The sequence below is a fragment of the Actinia tenebrosa genome, unplaced genomic scaffold, assembly GCF_029948245.1.
Source record: "Actinia tenebrosa isolate PJP-AT-01 unplaced genomic scaffold, QUT_ActTen_1.0 PGA_scaffold1__47_contigs__length_23844297, whole genome shotgun sequence".
Lineage (NCBI taxonomy): Eukaryota > Metazoa > Cnidaria > Anthozoa > Actiniaria > Actiniidae > Actinia > Actinia tenebrosa.
The window spans coordinates 5,918,253-5,944,254 of NW_028292578.1; the positions used below are offsets into that span (position 1 = coordinate 5,918,253).

Consider the following 26,002-nt stretch of genomic DNA (forward strand, 5'->3'; position numbering starts at 1 on the left):
TTTTGAGGAGGAAAACTGGAGAAAAACCCTCAAAGCACAGGAGAGAACCAACAAATAACTCTACTCACATACGACATCGAACTCGGGGCGCATTGGTAAGAGGCGGCGCATTAGCAGCGCACGCCACCGGTGCTTCACATCAAATATACGATCATTGTTTAAGGAAGCACACACTCTAGCTTTGATTCCAAACAAGAGCATGCATATTACACACCATAGTGTAGAGTCTTCAGCATTTCATTGAGCATATGCAATAAGAATGACAGGGCTCTGGGATTGAGAGTGGTTTTACACTTAAAACAGGCAAACAAATAAAACTACTAAAATATGAAAAAGATGTTTCTTTATTATTATTAATGGTTTATTAAATGATACCTCTATCTTTATTAACAAACAATAATATTGTGCAACGATCTAAAGGTAGTCTAATTCCACAACTGAAATATTTTTGGTACTTATCAAATAAAGGTCCAGAACAGATTGTGATTAGAAAATATTTTGATCGATAACCTTTTACCATCCTTAATGATTTGAGACCCGAATGTTTAAGTTGATGCATGTCTTGCCTTTAGAGCCATTCAAAATTTAGCAATTATAGATACCAACTTGTATCAACTGAAGGGTTTGTAATACTGGAAACATAGTTGTGCGACTTTTGCAACAATGTTGTATGACTTTGTGAGAGTGATTTTCCTGAAACTGTGAAACAGTTTCTTGTAGTCAGCGTATATTACTCAAATAAGATCTACTAACCTATACTAACTATTTCTCAGTCTGGGAAGATCATTCTACTTATTTATAATACCATTCAGTGCTAACAATTCTTTGTTGTAAAGACAAGAAAAAACCCTCACACAACAAAGGCAAAATGTACAATTATAAGAAATAATACTTAGTCTATACGTTTAACACTACAATGTTGCAATCAAAATTTCACAGCTTTGTCACCCATTTTACAGCACCTTCACTCATCGTTTACCAAAAAACATTACTGTTCAAACCAGAACTTTATGCAACAGCCACAGGCAATCGCTACACCAATGCTGTCTGTAAGTGGTTTCTGTTATTACCCATAACTGGGTTATTTATAATCAAATGTTGTTTTAGTTAATGATGTTGTTTGTATGACAATAGTGTTACCGCACTAAGAACGAAGTTTGAATTACTTCACATTATGAACCTTCATTTAAACAGCTATTCTATATCTTTGTACTTGATCATTGACAAAAACCTAACCCTGTATCTAGAACACCAAATGTAATATGCTTCTTAGTACTGTATTATTTATCAGTGACTTGTGCAAAGAAATTTTTAAGAGAAGAGAAAAAAAGTTTATTTTAGGACAAACTTGATAGGTTGAAAAGTACAATTAAAGCATAAAGCAGAAAATCAAAATGAATCATTGTCTGGATTTCAAAGTCTTTTTCTTTGAAAAGAATTCAAGTTGCTGGGGTTTGCTGTATAGGGTTTTCTAGTAGATATCCACGACCCTTTGGCATCACTTGGCCTTGTTGTATGCCTCCAACATTATTACCTAATGAGGCAGCTATACCTCTACCTCGTCCTTGCCCAGATAGCTTGTCTGAAGGTTTAGATAAGATATGTACCTGATTTTGTGGAACTTTATCACTTGTTGGGATGATTGGCTGAGGGTGAGGATTCATAGCCATGTGCATATTCATTGGTGGTTTGTCGAGAGGTGCAGTGAATATAGGATGATGTGCTGAAGGGTCAGGTATCGTAGTAGGCAAGTTACCATGGTAACCCTGCACTTGGTGCAACATACTCTCGTTATCTCCAAAGCCTACATGGAAAGGTTGATCTTGAATTTGATGATGTAAGTTTGTTGATCTTGCATTCTGAGGTTCTTTGTATTCAATACGTCGATCATAATCCTTGTCAACCTCTACAGCCCATGTCACATTTCTTGTGTTTTGCCAATGACCTCCTCTTCGTGCACCACGGCCACCACGACCACGCCCTCTAGAGGGAAGTTCCACACTGGCAGGTCCCCCTGCAACTATTCGGTTATGCTCACTGTAGTCACGCCCTGCCCTGTTACCGCCCCAATTTGCGACTGGAACACCAGCTACTTCAAGAGTACCACCCAGACCTGATACAGCACGCTTGCTGCTCATACCTCTAGTACGTGGGCGTTCTGCTAATGGAACCTGTTGCGGCATCCTCATACCAGCAGGTATAAAGTTAGACTGTACTGGTGGCATACCAGGAATATTGGGTGGAAACCCAAGAAATTGCATTGGTGAGCCTGCATGCATTCCTGGCCCATGAAATCCACCCATGGTAGGAAGCCGGATGCCGAGCAGTTCTGGGGCAATCCCTTCCATTATACACCAATGCATCCTTTGAAGCTTTTCTAATCTGGCATTCTGCAATGAATGAACATTGTATTATGTTGAATTATGCCAACATGTGATATTAAATGTGACATTAAGACTTCGTAGAAGACTACATTGATTGTTCCTGACTTATACTGCTTCTTTTCATTTGGACTACTGAACAGAGCAAGGAAAAGGCTGTTCAACTAATAAATATGTCAGATAAATTACAAACAAAGGAATACAATCATCGTATGATAAAGCAAAATCATATGCTTATGAATAAATTAATACCAAAACAGGTAGAGTGTGGATTTGACTCGTTAAAAAGCACTTGCTTTACTCTACATTCCTAAAGCCCCATGCATACATTCCTGAGCACAGAGCGACAATTTAACTTTGACGTTAAGATTCAAATTTGATGGTTACTGACCGCAGACTCAAAGTTCAAAGCTAATTAACCACCCCAGGCTCAGGAATGTGTGTACGAGACATTACGAATGTGAAGTAAAACGTACAAGTGCTTTTTGACGAGTCAAATCCACACTCTACATGTTTTGGTAGTACATGCAATTTGCAATGATCTAAGATAGTAATTTTTTTGATTGATGGAAGCCAAAAACCCAGATGGCTTGGGCTGAGTGAGTAGCAAATCATAAAAATCCCTGTATTATAATCACAAGAACTATCTTACCTTGCCATCACAGAGTTCTAAGGGAGTAACATCGTTAGCAGCCTGCAAGTACTTGCTCATAAACAATTTGCCGTCAAAGTAGTTCCACGGACACACAAATTCCCATGGGACAGGACACCCACAAGCATCATTAGCAAGATATGCAGCCTCTATTCCTCTCATGAACATTGTTGCTAACTGAACTCCTCTTAGCTCTACCTGCATTAGCTTGAGTTGGCTGAGGTTAGAAGGATTGAATTCTGTACTAATGTGAGGAGAAAGTGCAGCTGCTAGAAATGCATCAACTTCATGTGTCAAGAGAATGGGCTGACCTGCCTTGCCTTGCTGCAAAAGATATCTGTTGACAGATATTTACCATTTAGCAAAATCATTAAAGCTAAGTAACATCTATTTGGACTGGGATAGTAAACCCAATAATTTAAGTAAAATGTAATTTCCATTACATATTAGCCATTCCGAGTTGAGAAAAAATTTGGTTGTGTTGGCATTGCTGTGCAAGGTGGGACTGCTTGTGCGACTGCTTTAGGGGACGAAATAAACCGCATCTTTGAACCCCTCAACCAAAGAAAGCTGTATTAGAATCCTACTTTTCTTCCACTCTTCAAATAAAATCACTATGAAAAAATTCCAGGCTTCAATGAAAACAAAAACTTATTTTGAGGCCACTGAAAGGCTTTGTTTAGTTTTGATTCAGATTACTAAGTACTTGTGTCGTACTTGAATTCCAGTGATGACTATGAACATAGCTGATTTATAGAAGTAGTAACTCTTTAACAAATACTCACCTCAGAACACAGCACATAATAACGAGTCTCTGAGGCACCATTGTAGTCTTGGTCATATTCGGAGTATCACTCATCATACATGTCAAAAATGCTTTCATGCGGTTTAGATTATCGGTAGCTTCTGCACCAAACCACAGCTGATTAAGCTCAGGAATACTCCATTTCATGCTAACAGCCTCTACTAAGTCTGGCTCCTTAAGCTTCTTCCCTCTGTAGACACACCATTCCTTGACGACAGGAGGAGGATCATGTGTGCCATACTTCATGTCATAAGCCTTTTTGTCAAACAGTATTCCATAAACATGTTGTCTTATTGGCCGATATAACAAGGGTGTTGGTTGGTTATCTGTGTTGTGTTCATCTTCAAGTGCAGCATTTACGGTCAGCTCTGCTCTTGTTAAGATTTGATAGACACATTCATTCATTTGACCAGATTGGTGGCGTTGTCTAACAACATCCAGAACTTGTGGTGTAATAGTTTTAATTATTCCTTTTAGTGGTGCTATATGGTCAGACACTGAAACAAACATGTTGATAATGCTCGTTAATGCTTGCCTAAAGAAATCAACAATCAAATTTAACAATTGGTTACAATGTTTCATACTGCTATCTTATTGACTCTCTGATAGTTTTAATCTGGGTTGTACACTCTTCCATTCTCTGCACATCCAAACACACTAAATTCTAATTTATTAGTGAGTTAACTGTGCCTGATACAGATTTTCCAAAGGTGTTTCAGGGTCCAAAAATGTTTGGTTTGGTGTGCTACACATCTATTTTAAATTTATTGAGTACACTAGTAAGGGTTTAGGGTTAAAATGAAGTGGTTATCAAACAAGCAAATTGCCAAAAACTGTTGCCAATAAAATCTTACCTGGTGTCATATTTGGGGCAGTTTGATTGACAGGTGCAGTTTGATTGACAGGTGGTATTTGACAGACAGATTGTGCTTGGATGACAGGTGCAGTTTGATTGACAGCTGGTGTTTGATTGACAGGCACAGTTTCATTGACAGGTAGTGTTTGATTGTCAGCAAAGTTTCCGGGCAATGGTGACCCATCCAAAGAAGGTGGGGGTGTTGGGAACGATAAAGGTGGTGATATCATTGCTAGTGCCGAGGGGGAGACAGCTTTCGGACCAGGTACAATAGATGCTGATACTGGACTTTTAGGTGTAACAACAGCACTTGATTCATCGTCATAGATTCCATTGTTTTCCACCACATGTAACTGGCCTAATTGTTCTTGTAACTGATCAATATCATTAGATTCTACTTCTTGTCCATTAGTCTCCTGGGGTAAAAGCCAAGCAGAAAGAAATAGTCAGAAAAGAGGATTATATATTTACTAGGTATATGTGAGTAAAACGTGGATCGAAAATTCCATGCATACAATATTGAACATAGGGTTAGTTTGCATTAGCAAAAGAGGGCTTAACTGAAAACCAATTGTTAACCCACTATAAAAATACAACATATTGTATCACTGGCACCTTTACTTATGACTGTCTTATTCATTTAGCCTCACCTTAATGTGTGTCGGCACAACAGTCTGTGCATTGAAGTTATGCTGTTGCCAGTGTTGCCAGCGTTTCTTGTACTGGTGCTCATTCTCTCCTTTACTTTCTGTCTTATCCTCTGCTTCTTCTAAAAACACACACAAGTTTAAAAGAATTATCCAAATATTGATATAGAATTATTATAATAATAATCTATGTAAGAAAGAAAGAAAGAATGAATGAATACCTTTGTCATCTTTATTGCTGTTATAGTACTTTACTGATTGCTCAAGCTTCTCTTGCATTAGCTCTAAATCAACATTCTTATGTTTGAAGACCTGGCTGACTATTAATCCATAGTTATGGATATCTTTTATTTGGTTGACATAATCTATCATTTTTCTAATGACCACATTATTTGGCGGTAACACAGATTGACCATTTGTCTGGAGGAAAAAATACAACAGAGATAAGTATCAGTTTTGATTGTGCTGACATGGCTTTCTACTCCACTCAGAAAGATTGTACTCTTAAATAGTGATTGTCTATAAGGTTTGTACCTAACAGCCAGTGACTAACAAACCTGTGTTCTCAAGGGCATAGACAGGGGTTGAGGGGGCCATCGCCTCCCGTTTATGGCAACAAAACGGTGGGTTTTTTAAAAATTAAATGTTAATTTTTATTTGCTTTGCTAAGTTTTAAGCAAAATTTAAGCATAAAACACAATGCCAGCTTCTTTTTGGGGGGGTTCGGCTTAACAAAATGGTTGAATTTTGAATTTTGGCTCCCCCTGGAAAATCCTGGCTATACCCCCTGGTTCTTGTTTCATGATTCAATTAGAATTTAGTTTGATTTTTGAAGAGGGAAAAGAAAACAATTTTGTTGTCACTACTATATCACCTGTGCTTGGTCCTTGTGACATGAATACTAGGTAAGTAGATAGTAGAGTGGGGCGAGGTGGGGAAAGAGAGTTAAGTAGGCTTCTTCAAACTTAGTTTTCCAATTACTCAAAAAAAACAATATTTTCCATTCTATATTGCTCCATTATGGGGTCATAGTAAAAACCTCTCAATGGTTTATACTGATGAAGTTCCTGTACATTTGGTAGGAACTTCTTTCTCAACCCACTTTCTTTAATATCTTAGATCTGCACTTCCACCACTTTCAATTCCTATCTACATTGATGGGGAAAAATTCACACCTAATGTATATAAATACCTAGAACATGGATCACAGTTATTTCATAGCTATACAAATTAAAACTAAAATAAAAAAAGGAAATTTCTTTATCTTTATTGATATTCCCTTCATCAAAAAATCAAATGGTTTGACCCAACTAGAAAACAAAAGCCTGACTAGTAATGGTTGGATGATCAGAAACAAAAAGACAATGACAGTTATTATTAAGAAAGATTTTAAAAAATTATTCAAGTTGAATTCAAAATATCTTCTAGTGATCAATACCATTAGTAGAAATAACATTTAATAACAATTTCCGTGGATATTTATTCTATATTTGCTTTGTATCCAATAATTTTAAATCGTGATGTCGTATCGTTCTTGTAATAAATTACTAATCGACATCTTGAATCAGTTATATAACAATTACTACATAATAAAGATTTGGAGATCAAAACATTAAGATTGTTTACCTGATTGTTGCTTGAAGGATTGACTGATCCAACAAGTGACCAATGAAACGACGATAATGTCTCCTCAGGAATGAATGGAGACCCGAGTAGACTTGCAAACAGACCTATACGTGACGGCTTTAAACCAATCTCTTTGTATGCAACTTCTAAATCAATATGTTTTACCAAAATATTCTTCTTCGTGACGGTAATTTGTTCTGCCGAGAGGTAGGCTGGCGGGTTGAGAACAAGATAAGCGGCATTATGGCCTATTATACCAGCGCATTTTCCTTCGATACTGTAGGATACGAGTTCTTGATGTAAATCAAAAAAAGAACAACAAACAGTAGAACCGCAACTACGAAATGCCATCTGAAGACACATTTTGGCAGCGGGAGGGAGGAAGAAGAGTCTTTTAGGTGGAAAATTAGCTTGGCGCACGACATGATTGAGAACTTTGTGCACCGTGTTTCTGTGTTGTTCTTGTATCTTGATCCAGTCTAATAGGCGAACAGAATCACCTTCACCACCAAAAAATACTACCAACTGGATATCTTGCTGGCGAAATGACCGAACAAAATTCTCAACGTTTTTGAGCATTTCGCTCCATTGTCCTCCACAAACCCAGTCTGAATTATATCCATACAAATAGCGTACGCAGCTAAGGGCATCTAGAACAACAACTGCTTCAAGACCCTCGTTCTTTCGATCCTTCAAGAACTCCTTCATTTCCACCGATTTGCATCCTTTCGGACAATGAGACTCAACGTAATCCTGCAAGGCTTGCACCCCCATATTCGCCACAGCAAAACACTCAAGAATATGATAATATTTAGTTAGAAAAAGGAAGGAAAAAGCAGTTGATAAGCCATGTATATTCTACACGTGTTCGAAAACTTCAGCCATGACATCAAGAAGACGTGCTAGATAAACGTATCCCTAGGCATCATGGGTAATACCTTGGAATCATGGGTAATATCGCTATTCACCTCTGATAAACTAATAAATAAATAGAAAAATAAATGAATGAAGAATCATATGTTAGATAGGGATAAGAATTCAATGGAAAAGAAAAATCAAATTGAATGTGATATTAGCTATCAAGAGATAGAAATTTTAGAGATGCAAACAAGTTTTTTTAAGTAACTTATCTAAATGTGAACTAATTTACTAACTTGCTCCAAACATTTCTTTAGAATTATTAAGATAACATTTTTTTAAAATAAAATATACCGTCTTTCCTCGTCTTTAATTAGTTTTGATTAAGGGAAACAGTAGGCGCGCAAAGCATGTTGGATTTATTGAACAGTTGCTATAGTAACAAGCTAGTTTGATCACATGCGGTGTTTTGTTGTGTTTAGTTTAGTCTGGATTTCTTTGTGAAAGAATAAGAAATATTTTCTACGTCTTCAAATTATCAAATCATCATGCCAAGAGATCCCTATCCTTTCCCAAGGCTTCAGAATGATACGGACTTTGCTGGTAACCAACCTAAACAGGTTCGTAAGGATATTTTCTTGCTTAAAAGGATGATATTCTTTGATCTCGAGGAACAGAGTGAAGCCGCAGTGTGATCTCCGATTCCAATGAAAATGTTTCACTATCAGTACAGACTGATTTAACTTGAATATCTTCGTAAGGACGACAGATAATTGTATTATTCTTTTATTTTCATTCGCTTATATACGCAAATAATCGTTTTACCAAATTTTGGCCATCAGCTGTTTGCGCGTCCCTCAGAATTCCCCAACAATACTTTGGCTTCTTTGTGATCACAAAACAAAATTACCCCAATTTCATTTAAGCTTAATTAATCATTTTTACTCTACTGTATTAGGTTCAAAAGGGAAAGGAAACTATGAAAGATAACGGACAACAATGGGATCGTCTCTATAAAACGGCTACACTAAGTAGTTCACGTCGGGAAGTGTTTCACTATGATCCACAGGTAATTTAACACGAATGTAACAGTGCAGTTGTATTAGCACACAAAACAGGTTTTAATAGAGCGTCTTATCTTGTCTTTAGGCTCCTCAGGACAGCCTGGATTTTGTCATCAAATCGAGATATGATAACCATCATGAGTTCCTGAAGTCAAAAGCAGAGACGCTTACTCAACCAGAAACTTTAGGACTCCAACATGGGTAAGGTGGATAGAGATAGAGAGCATGCAGTTAATTAATGTATGAAGCTTAATTGATCTGAATTGCCCCATTAAAATTGTTGAGAAATAATGGATTTAATTATATAAATTATGTAGATAGAAGTTGATTTTTGCAAAGGGTAGAGAAACCAGAGAAAAATCCACAAAGAAAGGTTAATTGTATTTTCGCTCTTCAGGAGAGTGCTGAAGAACCGTCCCCCATCACCTGAACCACCCATTGATATTTACAAACTGCCATTAATGAGAAGCACAGCAGTCAAGAAGGAAAGCAATAACAGTACTAATGGTGCCATAGGTAAGATTAATCAATTGACAATAATACTCTATGTTATGAATCAAATATTCTGTCATACAATTCTTATCTCTTTCTTTCACTTTACACAAATACAACTTTATGACCTGTTCCCTAATCAAAACAAATTTGAATTCATGTGATTGCAGAAAGCCATCACAGTGCAGCAACCAATGGAGGGTACTCTCGTAAACATGACGGTGGTTTCTACACTTGCTGATAATAGCGATAGAAATGAAATAAATGAATACTTTTAAGTTATTTTACCAAAAAATCCTGCTTTCAATATGGGTACAAAATATTTCCCTGACTGGTATGGTTAGCCATTCTAATAATGAGAATAATGATTTTATTATAAAGTATTCTTTTTCATACTGATTTATCGTTAGCATGTCTGGTTTGATTACAGCATGTCTTGTAACATTTTGTAATAATAAAATGCATTAAAACATCTAAAAATCTTTATATTCTGTGTTATTGTATATTCCTTTTTCTTTATCAATGATATATTTTTATTTTATGACACTTATTCTTTCAAAGTGTCAAAGAATACGAATTTCTTAGAAAAAAACATAATTTCAGTTTATAGAACATTTGAGGCTTTTTGTGTGAGGTATTCATGCAATTGAAGATGTTTTCACAGGATGGATAACTTTTCCAACGTATGAAAAACATCCTCTAAAGCATCTTCAATTTCAATAATTCAATTTATATTTTATATATCCCATGGTTTTGCTTTGAATCCTTCTCCAATGACTGCATTGGCATCTGTTGCCTTTTCCAGCTGTTCAGCTCTCAGAGAGTTATAGACACACACTGGGCATGCAGAAATGAGCTGTTTTTCTGATTTCTTGTAATGGGTAACGAGCGTTTTTGTTGTATTCACAAGTGGTACAAGTAGTTCTGACATTCTTTGCTGAAATTCAGGAAGTATGTTGTCCATAAAGTAAACCCTTGGAAATTGATGATTACATGTGAAGACAAGCACATCTGGAGTAGATAAACTGCTTGGTTTAGTGGGATTTTCATTCTTCCATTCTCTTTGTTGTGAGACAGCTGCAGCAGCAATTGTTGCAGCTGTTGTCATGGACAATGAAATAAAAGAACATTTATCTAAGTCCTTTTTCAAGTTGTCCATGATTCCCTGGATTAGCTGATTCTTTGACATTTGACTTTCCTTAAGCTGTCCAACGGTTAAGTAAGCATTGTCATTTACAATATACCCCTGAGTCGTGAGCATCTGAGTTAAATCTTCCTCGTACTCAGTTCCTTCTTCACCTGAGTGAATTTGGTCAGCAACTAGTTCCAGGACTGTATTCAAGAATTTTGTACTGAACTGTAGTTTTGAAAGGTTGCTGCTTGTTGCTGGAGTTGAGGTGGAATTCCCTTGAGATGTAGCAGCTGCATCCCTAGAAAAATAAAGTATCAATAATCAATCTTATAAATACATAATGAGGCACCAATCCAGCCCAGCATGACAGCGACATACACACAGACAGCTCTTGAATAGATTTTCCCATGTATTTCATCTGCCCTTAAAGGTTTCTTTTTGTATGAGTATTACAAATGTTTGACTTGAAGGTCCAGGCAGTGGCTAGTCTCATATTTTCCAATCTCAGCCCCCAATTTTCCATTCTAGTCTCATATATTTTCCAATCTTAGTCCCCACAATCCCCCCCACACACACACACACACTTTTTAGGGTGCTGTGCAGCCCCTGCCAGGTCTAACCAAGCTAATCAAGGTAGTTTAAATCAACTTCCAAGTATTTCCTTTCTATTCTTGTGGCAATTTTTCATTATATGCCCAGCCTCCGTAGTATACTGTGATTATATAGTTTTGGATCAGCTGGGTTCTTAATCTTTAAGTAGTAATAAATAATCTTGGCATTAGCATTCGTACCTTATGACTAGAATACTTAGAGGGTAAGCCATTCTAGTCAGGTGCTCATTGAGAATACTTTCCAAAGCATCTTGAGGAAGGCAGTGTTCTTTCCAGAAATTAAGTATCTATAACAAGGCAAAGGGTAACTTGATTTTCTATTGTATTAGAAAAATATACATTTTAATGATAAACTATTTATTTCTGTGGCTGCTGTATTAGCTGAATGGCATTAATGAGTTACATTCAGTCCAACTTAGAGTGTATACCATCTATCTGTGAAAAGTTTTGTAAGAAATTGCGCAAATTAGTAAGTTCAGTAGACCTACAAAACTTTGAACTAATTTTTTCAATTTTTTTTTTTCACTTTTTTTTTTTTTTCACTTTTTTTTTTTTTTTGCTTTTTCACGGATATATGGTATGCACTCTACTGGTAGTTTTTAGTCCAAGTTAGTTTTTAACACAAAATGTCTGATGTGGCCTCATAGCTTGGTTCTCTAGTTCTTTAGGCTTGAGGAATAGGGAAGAAGGAAGAGGCAGGACTGCTACAGACTCTCTTATCCTATACATTCCTGGCCTCTCCTCTTGAGCCAACAACACTGGATATATTCAATGATCAGCTAATACCTCCATCAAGATGTGCTGTAGTTGAATATTGCTTCTATCATCAGTCATATCTTTATCTTTAATGAGACTAAACAGAAATGAAAATAAAATAATGAGATAATAGAATAAGTGGTGGATGTTCAGATAAACATGTCTAATTCAAAATGCACATGGGTACCTCACAATGCAAGATCTATCCTTGATACATTAGGAGTCATATATGTACCTCAAGCTGTAGTTGATGACATTAATAGCATGGTCCAAGAAGGTACCCTTATCCAGCTTCTCCTCTGCTGATTTTTTGCAGCCGGCTAAAAATTTCAACCTCAAGCCAAGAGCCTTGAAAAAGAATGCAGGGTAATAAGGAACTGGTAATAAGGCAGGTTTAAGATGTCCTTGTCAAAAAGGAGGGGAATAGTCCAGGAATCATTAAAAGTTCTGATTAAAAGCAGTTCAAAGTGTCTTCAAAAAAGTATGACAACTAGCAAACTAATAGTTATCATGAAAAACTGATAATGATGTTATCAAAAATAACTAGCAATACCTCAGACCAGTGGTTCTTGTTGTTGTAGATCACAGATGTGCTCAGATAGTCATTGATATCCAGGCAATGCCTTAAACATAGGAAACATATATTACTTTAGAATGTATTCCTGACCAATGGACTTGCACAGAATTGAAAGTGTATATTAAAAACAAAATTACACACCTCAACATTACAGTAGCTGAGTAGTGAGGGTAGAGAGCATGTAGAGCTAATGTCAGTGATTCCCTTCCATATATAACACCTCTGTTACCAATAAGAGAAAGGTCTGGAAGCTTCCAATCCAAATCAAGGCTGTATTCTGAAGGATTTGACTTTTTAAAAAAAACAATAAAAAAAACAAAGGAACTTCAAAATCATTCATGAGTATTGATATCAGGTAATTGTAGCCAATAATGATCACACCTAGTGTCCTCAGGGACATATACCTCTGGTAAAGAATAGTGATTTATATTTAAGTGCTAATAGTCCTGTTTGTTCCCTTGGGACAGGGGCGGTGGAAGCTAAAAATCTTTGCGGGGGCACTGCAAAAATCTTTGGGGGGGCACTGCAAAAATATTCTGGGGGGTCACTGAAGATTATATTTAACGCTATGTGATAATGATAATGTTTTGTTTGATTGCAGACGCATGCGGCGTAAAACAATGACTAAGAACCAATATTTTGGGGGGGGGCATGTGCCCCCCCAGCCCCCCCAGTTCCGCCACCCCTGTGGGAACTTAAGCCCTTCATCATTCTCCCCCATGATTTATATTAAGTAACAAACAACTAATCCAACAAGATATTAGTATTTTCTGGAGGCACTGGGGTCTATTTGAACAACATTCAAAGGGTATTCACATGGTCTGCACTTTACCAATGCTGTAAAGGACACTGAACCATGTTCGTAAGAAGTGTTAAAATAGACTACAATGGACAACTTAAGATAATACTGATTTCCTGGTATCTCTAGGCTCTATTTGGATGGCATTTAATTTGTAGGTATTTGCATGCTTCACAAATATACCTCTGGTAAAGAAGGCTGATCTGTGTTAGTAAGAAGTGGTAAACTAGACAATACTGCAGGAGAAGAGACTTCCTTTGCTGACCCAATAAGACTTGAATCTAAGCCAAGCTGTGAAATAATAATAATAATAATAATAATAATAATAATAATATATGGTCTCAATGCGCTTCACAATCATAACCAGTGGAGGACTTAAAAATTGATCTCCAACATATTTAACATTTGATTCAAATTTAATGTCTATTATTTGTTTGAGACATTTATGTTTATCTACCAGTTGGAGTTTGTAAACTAGTCTAGATGTTTTTAGTACATTTTGTAGAGTGTAAAATAATGTAATATGTAATATTTTAATATTGTTATATTAGCAGTACCGTTTTGAAAATCACGCGTATTGTGACATTGGCTTATAATGTTAAATGAATAAAATCATTTATTCATTCAATGCAGAGAGTAGCTGCAATGAATCTATCAAATGCTTCACTCTATGACTCTATCCTTAACAGAGAACAAGAAACATACACTACTGGAAAAAGACCAGTAGTTCCCTAAGATTGGCCTCGGACTGACTTTGAGTATATCTAATTCTACAGCTAGCGCTGCTGATAAAAGATTACCTGTCCTGAGTCAGCCCTTCCCCATACAAACACTTGACCATTAGTATCCATAACAACAGAGAACTCTGCACCAACACTGGCATTAACTATGTGCTTGTCTTTAAGTCCTGGAACAACCTTTGGTACAGGCTGGAAAGGAATAAGGACATACCTAGTTAATAAGTAATATATAAAGGACAAATGTTGACAACCTCATCACTTTTCTTTTGGTTGTCCCTTGCCTCCACCATGGAAGAAAGTACAACTGCCAAAACTATATAAAATAGAGTATGCAATGTAGCACTTGCACCATTGGTAGGGATTGGCATTGATGTACAACATGCTTCTTGATAATTGTTGCCTGTGTACACTATATACGGTGCATGACTTCAGAGAGTGGCATTTGTTACCTGATTATCCATCTTTTTGCCATGACCCAGTTGTCCATGGTCATTATAACCCCATGTATAGACCTGCCCTGCTTCTGTTACTACCAAGTAATGAAGGTTACCACAATAGATCTAAGGAATAGAGGAAAAAGGTAGTTACTTCAATAGTTAAACCATTCTTGAGCCCTGCCATCTTCCTTCTTATTGGCTCAGTTATGACAACAGGCTGGAGTGTAAGGTGCACCTAACTGTAGCCACCCAACTTATTTTTTACTAGTTAGCCAATCAGACAGAAAGAATTTGTGCATTTGCACGTGAAATCACTCAGCATGACCACAAATATTTGCCTAAGTGATAACCAATTTCATTCCTTTTGCTGGCTAATACTGGATACTTTCGTAAGAAATTTTTTAATTGATGGAAACACTTGGGAGGAAAGGATTTAATGGCATTCGTAGAAAAAATAAAAAGGTGGCCACCATATAGGCACGTCACACTGTAATGCTCTTGTCAAATGGTGTGACCTTTGCTGCAGCACAGGCCAAATGGTGTTTGCATCTCACTAAATGATGTTCAAAATAGAATGTCATATGCTTACCTCTTTGATACGAGAGATAAAAGAACAATCCATTTCCATAGGAGAGAATCTGTGTGACAGCGAACCAGACTGTGAAGATCCCTGGCTGCTTAACCTTTTGGCACGGAATTCAGGTTTCTAATAGTAAAAGATACAAGAGGCTGTCATTAAATAGTGCTACACAGCAATGGTAAAATCTTTTTTTGTGTGTATAAGCTGCACTGGAAAAACTAAGCAACTAGTGAAAACCTACCAAGAAGATGAACTGCGTGGAGAATGAAAGAGTAAATGGTAATAACAGAAAATGACAGTGAAACACACTTACGGTATGTAGTCGGAAAAAGTGTGGACTCCTTCCCCAGTTAAAGACTTTCTGGTTTGAAGTTACAGCAATCTGTAAAAAGAAAGTAAAATTTCTAGTGTGAGGTCTCTCCTTACACCACAACCTGTATGTTTTTTTTGACGGGACTCACTGTTTCAAATGACCCACAGCAGATGAGGCAGATCTCTTCATCTTGTAGGGCTTCTACTTTTCTTGGTAAAGTTTGCTTTTTGTTGGTTCCTAAACCCAGTTGCCCATAAAGACCTGAGACAACATACATGTTTTAATGTTAATCTTTTGATTGATACCTAATACTGAATGACTAAGAGAATCATGGGTTGGTGGGGTATCCACTCAAGCTAGCCTTTTATCCATGCTATCTGGTATTGACTCAAGCCTTTTATCAGCACCAGTGACTACAACAGTTCCTTTTTGGTTCTCTTGAGGGTATATCAAGGGCTTTCTCCTGGTTATCTTATTAATTTCCTCCCTCTTCAAAAATCAAAGTAAATGAATGCAGTTCCCATTTGGCATATGGTGGAGGTAGAAAAGAAGAGGCATGTCCCTCCCTTCAACATGCACAGCTTAATGATTTCTACCCCAGGGGGGTACTCTTGCCCGTTTAGGGTAGGGATGTGCTGCTGAGCCCACTGAACCCTGACCCTGTTCCAGAGTAAAATCGCTGAAATTCATACCCTGTTCCAGAGCAAGATCGCTGAAAATCATAACCTGTTCCGGTATTGCGAAAATGGATACCCTGTTCCAGACAGGAGAGAGCATGATTTCATATGCCCTGTCCCAGAGTGAGCGCGATTTTATGTACCCTGTCCCAGAGTGAGCGTGATTTTATATACCCTGTCCCAGAGTGAGCACGATTTTATATACCCTGTTCCAGAGTAAAATCGCTGAAAACCATACCCCTGGGATTTCTACTATTTTAAGAGTGATGTCTTTATTAATAACATACCTCCTCCAAATGTGTATGCATGCCCCTAATTAAGAAAATGCAAACAATCATATTATTATTGAGGTTGGGTCAAAGTATAAGTTAGTGGACTACCTACTACCTTCGTCACGATGGCAAATTGTACAATTTCACGCATATAATTGAGAAGCGCTGTTATAATAGCTAGCTGGGACAAGTGAGAGCAATGGGATAAATGGGAAACAAATGGGAAAACTGGGACAAAAATGGTAAAAAAGAGACCACTGGTATACTAGTGTCGAGCATTTCACAGGGATGGTGTATACCTGCTGGAAGTAAACCTTTAGTCAGGCATCAACTAGGAACTCATATACCAGTGAAAACATACCTCTGATGTCAAAACAGCTGTGTGAGAATACCCAGCAGCCATCTGGGTCACTTGTAGATGATCAAGGGAGGTCACATGACTAGGTAACCAGACATCCTCAATGGTTCCCATTCCTAACTGACCATGAACACCCCATCCCCAGGCCCAAACTCTCTGGTCCGCAGATAATGCAAGGGAATGGTAATGACCACAGGTGATGGCAATACAACTCTTGTCTGACAGCTCTGTTATGAACACTGGTCGAGTGTGCTGTCTGGTATCACCTTGTCCTAACTCGTAGGTAAACACATAGAAAATGAAAAAGCTTGATAGTTATGCAGCTCACCATTGGGAATCAAGGGTGGAGTAGTGGTAATGCACTCACCTCTCACCTCTTTTGGGATTAAATAGATTTTGTTAGGTGACTCTTCCTTGATTTGAGGGTTTTGTTCAAGGTTCTCTGGTTTCCCTCCCTAGTTCCCATTTATCTTATAGTTGATAGTTATCAACTATCTCAATTTTATCTGTGAGTTAGCCATGTCCTGACTTCGATCAGCCCAAAGGAACCCAGGGTATCGATAAAATTTGTAGTTTTTCTTGTCTGGCAACCATATATATTATATAAAGACAGAATGGTAATGAAAAATACGCCGGGGTTCACCATGATATCTTAATAAGGGTAATGATATAACATTACCATGCAACAACGACAACAAAAGCTTGTCTGACAGAAATATATTATGTTATATTAAGACTGAATGGTAATGCACATGATATCATAATAACAGTTAATGATATAATATTACCACATAATGATAACAAAAGCAAAACAATGTGCATGATAAATCAACAAATAAATCATCAAATAATAAATTGTAAGTACTGACCTGTCCATATTCTGATGAACCCCAGGCATACACCTATGAGCAACATGTACAAATCAATTCTCAGTTCTACAAGACCACATGTGTGTGTTATCAAAATGCTTTGTACCTGAATCGTGTCTAGTGAAATCACTTTGGAAAAAATGTACAAGTTTTTGAACAAAAAATGACAAGTTGGTCCATCATATAAATGGTGTTGATTATCATGGTACAGAGTTAATAACATCTATCATACCCCACCAGCTGCCCAATCAGAACACACCATTATCATCCCGGCATAGTGTTATCAATCAAATCCCATTAATACTCACCCCATCTCTGCACAGTGCCACGGTATGTTCAATTCCACAGGCCACAGATAAAACTTTGATCCTGAATCATAACATCATACAGACCATTACACCTCATTTCCCTGGATGAGGGGATGGGGGGAGGGGGGGGGGGGGGTGACAAATACTTTTTCATTATGAATCATGATGAAGGTTGATAGTTGGTGATGGTGGTGAAGTTAATGATGTAATCATGAGCTCTAAACCTAGACAATGATGATGGCATTGGTGATGATGGTGGTAATGATGATGATGTCAATGACGATAGTGAAGACGATAGTGACGATGGTGGTAATAATTGTGAGAAGAATAGCAACATTACTGATGGAGCCACGCTAACCTTGAAGTATTCATTTGATGTTTAAAGCTTGACCTGATAGTCTCATTTTGACGCTACACTAATCACAATACAGTTGATTTGTTGGGGTTGCAAGCTCAACTATGATAACAGGTGCTATTATGTTGTGTTGAAGATGATCATAATAACACTGACCTGTGCATGTGAAGTATTTCTACTCTGAATGGAATAGATTTGCCTTCTTCTTCAATCAGGTCACCATGTCCAAGCCTAAAACAGGAACAAACAACACCTTGTGTTTTCAGAAAAAAATCTTGTTATCTCAATAACATATCTCAATGCTCAGCCGATGATGGTCCAATCACGATGAACCTTACTGACCTGCCCTTGTGTGACTTGCCCCATGTGTACACGTCACCTGATGCACTGATTACAGCAGTATGCTGCTGACCACAAGATAACTTGACTTGCTGGCACAGCATGTCTATGGTGCCGTTCTGGAATCAAACAGATTAGTGGAATATGAGCAGAAGACTGAAGGAAAACTGTTTTTATGATCTTCAACCCAAAGGAGAACACCAAGGCAACATTCCAGGGTATAACCATTCATACGATATTTTTAGTGTCTTACTCTTTTTCTGATGTTCATTTTGTTGGAGGAATTTGGATGACCACAAACGTACTGAATATTCATGATCCTGTGAATGAAAAAAATGGCACAATTGAGTCCAAAAGGGTATCTCCCAACACTTTTTGCTCTAAGATCATAATATCAAGCAAAGTCCTAAGAGTTATTTGTCCAAGCATTCCTAGGGTGTTGTTACCTCCATCTGTACTAAGTAAAACTAACCTGGTACATGGATCTTGTTCTTGCTCTCTTTTGTAGTTCAAGACAAGCAAGGTACAGAGGAAAAGATGAAGAAGATCTGAAACATGTGGAAACCTGTGTTCATCCTGAAACAGCCACAAATGATTATCAGTCAAGAATGGTTGTATCATAACAACATAGACTAAAGTATGATCATGTTCTAGTAATGACATTGATTATGAAGATAATAATAGTTATTGATGCCACAGTGCAATTTCTTACGACTCTGAAAACTATTGTAGGATGTCACGTGCCATGACCATGAAAGTACCATGTCGTACATTCTCAGTGGCTGAGCTGTGGCCTTCAGCACACTAGTACTATTGATTCAAAGGATCTTGTTAATCATCAATTCTGTGCTGTGACAATGCCTTGTACCATACCAATTCACATTTATATCTAACTCTTATACCCACCATGGTCAGACTGACAGTACTTTCCAGCGAAATGAGTGATGTAATAGAACTCTCAGAAACAGACCTACATTTATTAACGAAAAAGCACAATTAGCTGGAAGTAAGACCATTAGAAATCAATGGTGGTGTAGAAGTAGGGGATGTTTGGTTTGATTCCACAAATTGAGGTCACATGTAAATTTTTTAGGTTTAATCTAGGGTTTTGTATATAATATGACATACAATAATCTGAATCCAATCTACTTTTAATTTGCTTAGTTACCGGGATTTGGGAAGAGTCTTCAGTTTTGTAAGAAGCGACCGAAAGGAAGGTCGGGAAGGATCCAGAACATGTGCAATATGCACCAGACTCTCCTCATCCAAGGCTATCAAGTGATGTAATAGGAAGGTTAAATGGGACAAGATCGTCTCAGGCTGAAAGTAGAGAGAACAAAAACCACTTAGTTAGAAACCTTCCAAATTTCTCAAGAAATTTGGCAGAAGACACAAAAACCCGCACAGGCCTTACCTTTGTCAGAAGAAAATTGATAGCATCTTTAGGGTCCATACTGTACAAAAATGATCCTAAAAAATGCAGGACAGAATCAAAACCTACAGTACGAGTACATGACGCAAAAGTGAATGATGGCAGAGTCAGTATATTACCATTACAGCTTCTGCTGACCACATCAGTGAAACCACGAGCTGCTAGCTTGTTGAGCAGGTCTGTTGACAGGTGTACTTGACCCGTTTGATAAAGAACTTCAAGTGCTTCAATCATCAAACCACGTGCCTGGTATGATAATTATACAAATAATATACAGTAAGTATGGTTAGTATTACTGATTGAGTATAGTCAGGTATTGTGTGCAGTCAGGCATAACTGAATATCTTACATTTGAACAAGATAGACAAGCAATGTAAGTTTAATTTTGCAAAGTTTAATTGTCTCAGACATCATTAACACTTACATTTCTCATCCAGCTTGTCAAATCCTGTCCAAAAGTCACTGTCGTTAGTATCTTACCTTTGCCACATCAAAGACATGTTCTTTCAGACCATGTGAAGCAAGCAGCTTCAATGCACAATACTCATCATAGTCAAAATTGTCATTGAGAAACTGACTGAAATCACAAATAAACAAATTACTGGAAAACAGACAGCAACAATAGCAATGTCAAAACAACACATGGTAACCAAGGCAACAATATCACTGTCAAAACAACATGGTAACCATGGCAATCAATACCACTGCCAAAACAAGATATGGTAACCAAGGCAACGATATCACTGTCAAAACAACATGGTAACCATGGCAATCAATACCACTGTCAAAACAACATGGTAACCATGACAATCAATACCACTGCCAAAACAATATATGGTAACCAAGGCAACAATATCACTCTCAAAACAACATGGTAACCATGGCAATCGATACCACTGCCAAAACAAGATATGGTAATCATGGCAATCAATGCCACTGCCAAAACAAGATATGGTAACCAAGGCAACAATACCACTTTCAAAGCAACATGGTAGCCATGGCAATCAATACCACTAGTACTGCCAAAATAACACAATAACAATGCCAACAATACAGTTACCAAGACAACAATATGGTACTCAAGGCAACAATATGGTAACCAAGGCAACAATATGGTAACTAACCATAACATCACCAAACATTCTTATTCTAATCCACCTACCTGAATGCTTCTCTCAATTCTTGGTGTTTGTTAGTATCACCACTAAACTGTAACACCTACAGGTAGATAACAAGAACAAACCTTGGAATGTCTCTATCAACATGACTTGATACGGTACAACCAATACCACCTACCTGCTGTACAAAGCAGTTGAGTGCAAGGTTAGAGAGCTGTTTACGTTCTGCTGTGTGAAAATCACTGTGTTTACTGAGAGCCTAAAATTCATTAAAATATAACCTTGTTATCATTAACACCAACAACTATATTATTTAATCTATATCAAAAGTTGATCAATTCAAAGAAGTGATACAATCCAATTACATATTTCATAATAAAATACCTTGTACTATATGTACAATTACCAGATAAATTGTACTCGAGATCGTGCGATTTCCTATACATACTGGCCATGTTCGTGATTTAATTACCTGCCGCAAATATGTTAAAATGTCTCCAATCCTCTTGTGTTTTGCAAACTGTGCAACTCTTTTACTGAAGGGACACTAAAGAAAGCAAAGAAGACCAGGCTATGAATTTTCCATTGGTCATACATGTTGGCCCACTATCAGCAGTGTGTAGAATAACAGACAGGCATCTTATGGCTTAGGCAGTTGGGCAGACTGCAAAGATTTTCACTAACCTTGGAAAGCTGGTAGAGTTTCATAGCATGCTCATACTTGGATTGATTGAGAGCTTCTTCTGCAGCCATCTGTGCATAAAACATATTGACATCTAGTTAATCAGTCTGGGGTTATTACTATTAATAACTAACACATACTTTATCATCATAATAATTACCTGATACAACATGTTTACATCTAATCCTGTGGTTATTGCCAACATGTCTGCTGCTGTATTGTCTGTGTTGTTAATGGCTAAGTCGAGGAACAGCTTCTCAGGGGACACACTGTGAGAAAGATCTGAATTTAAATACAAATTCCACCACACTTTACAATCTTTTATCTCTGCACTCCACCTCAGCACCTTGGTCTACACTCATAGATGGCACTTGTAGTAACTAGAATACACCCATCAATATTATACACCTTGGTAGGCACATCTGCTAGCCTACCTTGGTCTACATTCATAGACGGCACTTGTAGTAACTAGAATACACCCATCAACATTATACACCCTGGTAGGTTATATCTGCCAGCCTACCTTGGTCTACATTCATAGACGGCACTTGTAGTAACTAGAATACACCCATCAACATTATACACCCTGGTAGGTAGAAAACTATCTACATCTTCTTCCATCACATCAGAAGCTTGTCTCAGTCCTTCCATGGTTTTTGTTTGCTTAAACAAACCAACAACTTGTTCATCCTTTGGCAAGACGAAGGTTTGGATTATACTGGACTCTGCTCTCTGAGAAAATAATGACAATATTGTTCTGGTTAAAATAACAATACTTCAAACTACTTTTCAAATCAAACCAATAAAAATTGCCTTTTATTCTACCTTACCAGCTTGAAAATTATTTTCTTACTACAAGCTATTAAATGACTATATATTCATGAAGAATGTAGTGCGTCAATTATTAAAGTCCTTAAGAAAACAGATTGTATTACTCAATGATATACTGTACCATTACTTACATGTGGTGAACGTGGAACAGATTGTGATGTTTCTGCAAGCTGACTGGAAATAATACTAAGTGATGTCTACAAAGAAGAAATTAAAGACATAACTAGAGGTCATTTGTACAGTTTATACCATAGAATGATTCCCCTCTGATCTATTAACTATGTTTATACTCATCAACTGAAAACAATATTTTTTAACAAGAATCACAGAATGCAATACTAAATTCAGAAGTCAATGCTCGTGAAGAAAGAAAAATTCTCCCTTTACTTTAAATTGATATTATTGAATTCATCTCATAATATAACTCCACCACACATGGTTTTAGAGCCGATTTACCTTCCCCTGGTTATCATGTACAACACAAAACACAAGACGATCAGTAAGAATGAATTGTGATGTTCCAGAAGGAAGTTGATAGATGAACATGGGAAGGTGTTCTACATCTGTATCATACACCTGTAGTGAGAAAAGTGAAAAGAAAATTTGTTTTTAAATCAACCATGCATCTAGAGCTGTGTATCTAAGCCTGATATCAGAAGTAAAGTGGCAAGTGAGGCTAGACCATTACTCTCTATTTCCATATTACAATAATCATGATAATAAATATAAAAGTAAAACAACGTTTTCAACCACACATGTACTCCTTTTGCCACTTTTTAGGGTTCATGGCAGTCAGAGAGTCTAAGAAGGTTGAATGTGTTTTTCTCTCAATGGTTATTCATTTTTAAACACAATTCTCTTATGTCATAATTACAAAAGGTGTACAGAAATGCACTGTATTAACTTACCTGTAATATATCTGTGCGCTGGTTATGTGCTCCAATAAACACTTGGTTCCTGGCATGTTGAACAGAAAACTGTACCTCTCCCATTGGAGACTGAAGATATGAATAAAGATTAGCATTAACATGTATATACATGACTGTACAACATGCAAAGTGAAAAAATTCTTTATTTTAAGATTAAAAAGATATGTCAGTAAATTTAAAGGTTAACTCTTATCAATAAGAGCTAATGCTTATATGTTTACTTCATTTCCTCTCAAAGGAATCAAAAATGATGTTGGAATAAGTTTGTGAATTTGTCATAAATCATCATGATTCTCTAATGTTCTTAAGGTTAAAGAATAGTGTCATATTGCATACCTTGACTGGCATTGGTTTGAGTCTATCTTGCCATTCAGTCACAGCCTGGAAACTCTCCAGAGGAATCCCCATCATGCCGACCATCTCATACCCCAAACCAGAAGCCACAGAGGGACTGCTCATCTGATCAATTGATCGGTGCCGCTGTGGTAATGACTTACTTTCAAGTACTAACTGCCAGGTCTCCCCTGATGCTGTTCCTATCTAGGGTACAAGGTGATGTAACATATAAATTCCAATTCAATCATGGAGCAAGGTTTGTTAGAAATAGAAATAATTTAAACATGCAGTATTTACCATAACTGAGGTAACTTGATGCTGTTTATCTTGTAATAACTCCAGCGTTGAGATACTCTCCTTCAGATCCACAGATAGCATGGCGATACCTTTACACAGATCCACAAACATCACTTCACCAAGCTACAAGTAGAGGTTCAATCAGCATCAGTCTGTATGAAGATTATCTCTTATATCATACAAGATTATTACTTACCTCTGTTCCAACAATACACATCTGGAAGTTGTCCTCTGTGTGCCACCAGATAACGCTACAAGGCTGACCTAGATATCCAACATTTGATAAAAATGAATGAATGGATGAATATATGGATAAATGGATAGATAGATAGATGGATGGATGGATGGATGGATGGATGGATGGATGGATGGATGGATGGATGGATGGATGGATGGATGGATGGATTGATGAATGAATGGACAGATGTACAGATGGAATGAATGAATGAATGAATGAATGAATGGATGGATGGATGGATGGATGAATGAATGGACAGATGTACAGATGGAATGAATGAATGAATGAATGGATGGATGGATGAATGGATGAATAAATGAATGAATGGACAGATGTACAGATGGGATTGATGGATGGATGGAAAGATAATGTAATGAATGACGGATGTAATAGATGGATGAATCAATAAATCAATGATTGCAGAAGCTACTATGTCTTACTTCTTCTGCCATTAAATTCAACTTGAGTGATATCATCCAGTTTCCATGGACAGCTTTTTGGTGACACTCTGCCTTCGACAGGGACAGAAGTGATTACCGGAACAATGTATAGGTTTGTATCCATACACACACACACAAGCCAACAGCCACTCAGGTCTAATGACATTGCTTTTATGGCTCTTTTTGGATTCTAAGTACAAATAATCATCCTTGATATTAACACATTTCCCCTAAATTTTGGGGAACATTAATCAAAATAAACTGCGAGTTCAAATGACAACAAACAATACCTGAAACCAAGGTATTTGCTTGGTAATGGGTACATCATCTGCACAAACACTCCATACAAGAAGACAGCCTGTGGATTGCAACATGAAGTTTATTGTCAGTACTTCATCATCCTTAACATAACAAAAGCAAAAGTGGCATAGCTTACCGCTAATTAATGGTCACTCAACTTATCGCGTCTTAAAAAGGAGCTATGCTCCAAAAATGTTTACATTTACTTTATGTTAAACATTTTACTAGCTTATAAAGAGATAATAGAGAATATCTCTACAACATAAGCTCAGTTGTGCCTTCAGCAAATAAATCAAACTGAACTACAGATGTTATTAATGGATAAAATCTTACCATTACTGCATAACAATACCATTAGACACCCATACTCATCCTCATACCAAACAGATACTTGAATGAATGGCTGATTGGAAGTATTCACTAATGAGAACAAAATAAATACAAATTTCAATTGTCACAGCTGGAAAAAATGTTTTCAAGAGTTTAAAAGAGAGTAAAGTTTTGTTTATCCTTTCCTGAAAATACAGCGATATTATATTTGCATTACTCACATCTAGTGATAGATTGTTCTGGTAGCTGTACATTAGTTCTTGGACGAACCCTTAACATGTGAGCCAGCTCAAACAGCTCATAGTTGAAGGACACCACATTCCCTGGTGAACCTTCCCGCCCCTTGAAGGACCTGGACTTCGGACTAGACATCCCGTGCGACAACGTGTTAACCAAAAATCACTTCATTCTAAAGCAGAACTTGTATTTAACCAAATGCAAAACGCTAGAACTATGAAGCGATAGATTAAAGAGTTAAAAATTCACGACCAATTATACACTTCCGCCATGTTGTTTCACTTGGGCAGCAAATATCAACAGGCGTTACTAGTTGGTGCTAGAGAGA

The 26,002-nt window shown here is 37.2% G+C and overlaps 3 protein-coding genes across 4 annotated transcripts; 1 reads left to right on the plus strand and 2 right to left on the minus strand.

Moving 5' to 3' along the window:
- Positions 1-326: 326 nt before the first annotated feature.
- Positions 327-7,895, minus strand: LOC116305459 (constitutive coactivator of PPAR-gamma-like protein 1 homolog). 2 transcript variants are annotated; one of them, XR_004198173.2, is made up of 8 exons: positions 6,968-7,895; positions 5,563-5,761; positions 5,345-5,463; positions 4,693-5,110; positions 3,819-4,335; positions 3,034-3,370; positions 793-2,390; positions 327-762 (listed from the first exon to the last, which is right to left on the minus strand). XR_004198173.2 is itself a non-coding variant. In XM_031715363.2 (7 exons), the coding sequence occupies exons 1-7, from the start codon at positions 7,739-7,741 to the stop codon at positions 1,440-1,442; spliced, it is 3,315 nt and encodes a 1,104-aa protein (XP_031571223.2). In that variant the 5' UTR covers positions 7,742-7,895; the 3' UTR covers positions 327-1,439. The 2 variants fall into 2 exon arrangements, 1 of the variants encoding a protein (XP_031571223.2); XM_031715363.2 differs by having other exon boundaries at positions 327-2,390.
- Positions 7,896-8,294: 399 nt separating this feature from the next.
- Positions 8,295-9,692, plus strand: LOC116305434 (protein CFAP276). The gene is made up of 5 exons (XM_031715328.2): positions 8,295-8,445; positions 8,784-8,894; positions 8,975-9,090; positions 9,287-9,405; positions 9,552-9,692. Exons 1-5 carry the CDS (start codon positions 8,374-8,376, stop codon positions 9,620-9,622), a joined length of 489 nt encoding a protein of 162 aa, XP_031571188.1. The 5' UTR covers positions 8,295-8,373; the 3' UTR covers positions 9,623-9,692.
- On the minus strand, positions 9,412-25,981 carry LOC116305433 (uncharacterized). Its single transcript, XM_089032377.1, has 41 exons — positions 25,659-25,981; positions 25,441-25,527; positions 25,098-25,165; positions 24,808-24,997; positions 24,326-24,393; positions 24,130-24,252; positions 23,833-24,036; positions 23,476-23,565; positions 23,024-23,143; positions 22,699-22,764; positions 22,260-22,468; positions 21,897-22,005; positions 21,739-21,807; positions 21,527-21,601; positions 21,233-21,313; positions 21,099-21,154; positions 20,417-20,513; positions 20,056-20,182; positions 19,919-19,974; positions 19,673-19,824; positions 19,411-19,474; positions 18,977-19,080; positions 18,758-18,824; positions 18,508-18,623; positions 18,322-18,396; positions 17,811-17,871; positions 17,503-17,535; positions 16,637-16,909; positions 16,291-16,315; positions 15,475-15,587; positions 15,327-15,395; positions 15,023-15,139; positions 14,446-14,556; positions 14,057-14,185; positions 13,440-13,547; positions 12,599-12,747; positions 12,434-12,503; positions 12,116-12,228; positions 11,911-11,977; positions 11,305-11,411; positions 9,412-10,811 (listed from the first exon to the last, which is right to left on the minus strand). Exons 1-41 carry the CDS (start codon positions 25,807-25,809, stop codon positions 10,118-10,120), a joined length of 4,863 nt encoding a protein of 1,620 aa, XP_088888503.1. The 5' UTR covers positions 25,810-25,981; the 3' UTR covers positions 9,412-10,117.
- Between the last annotated feature and the right edge of the window lie 21 nt (positions 25,982-26,002).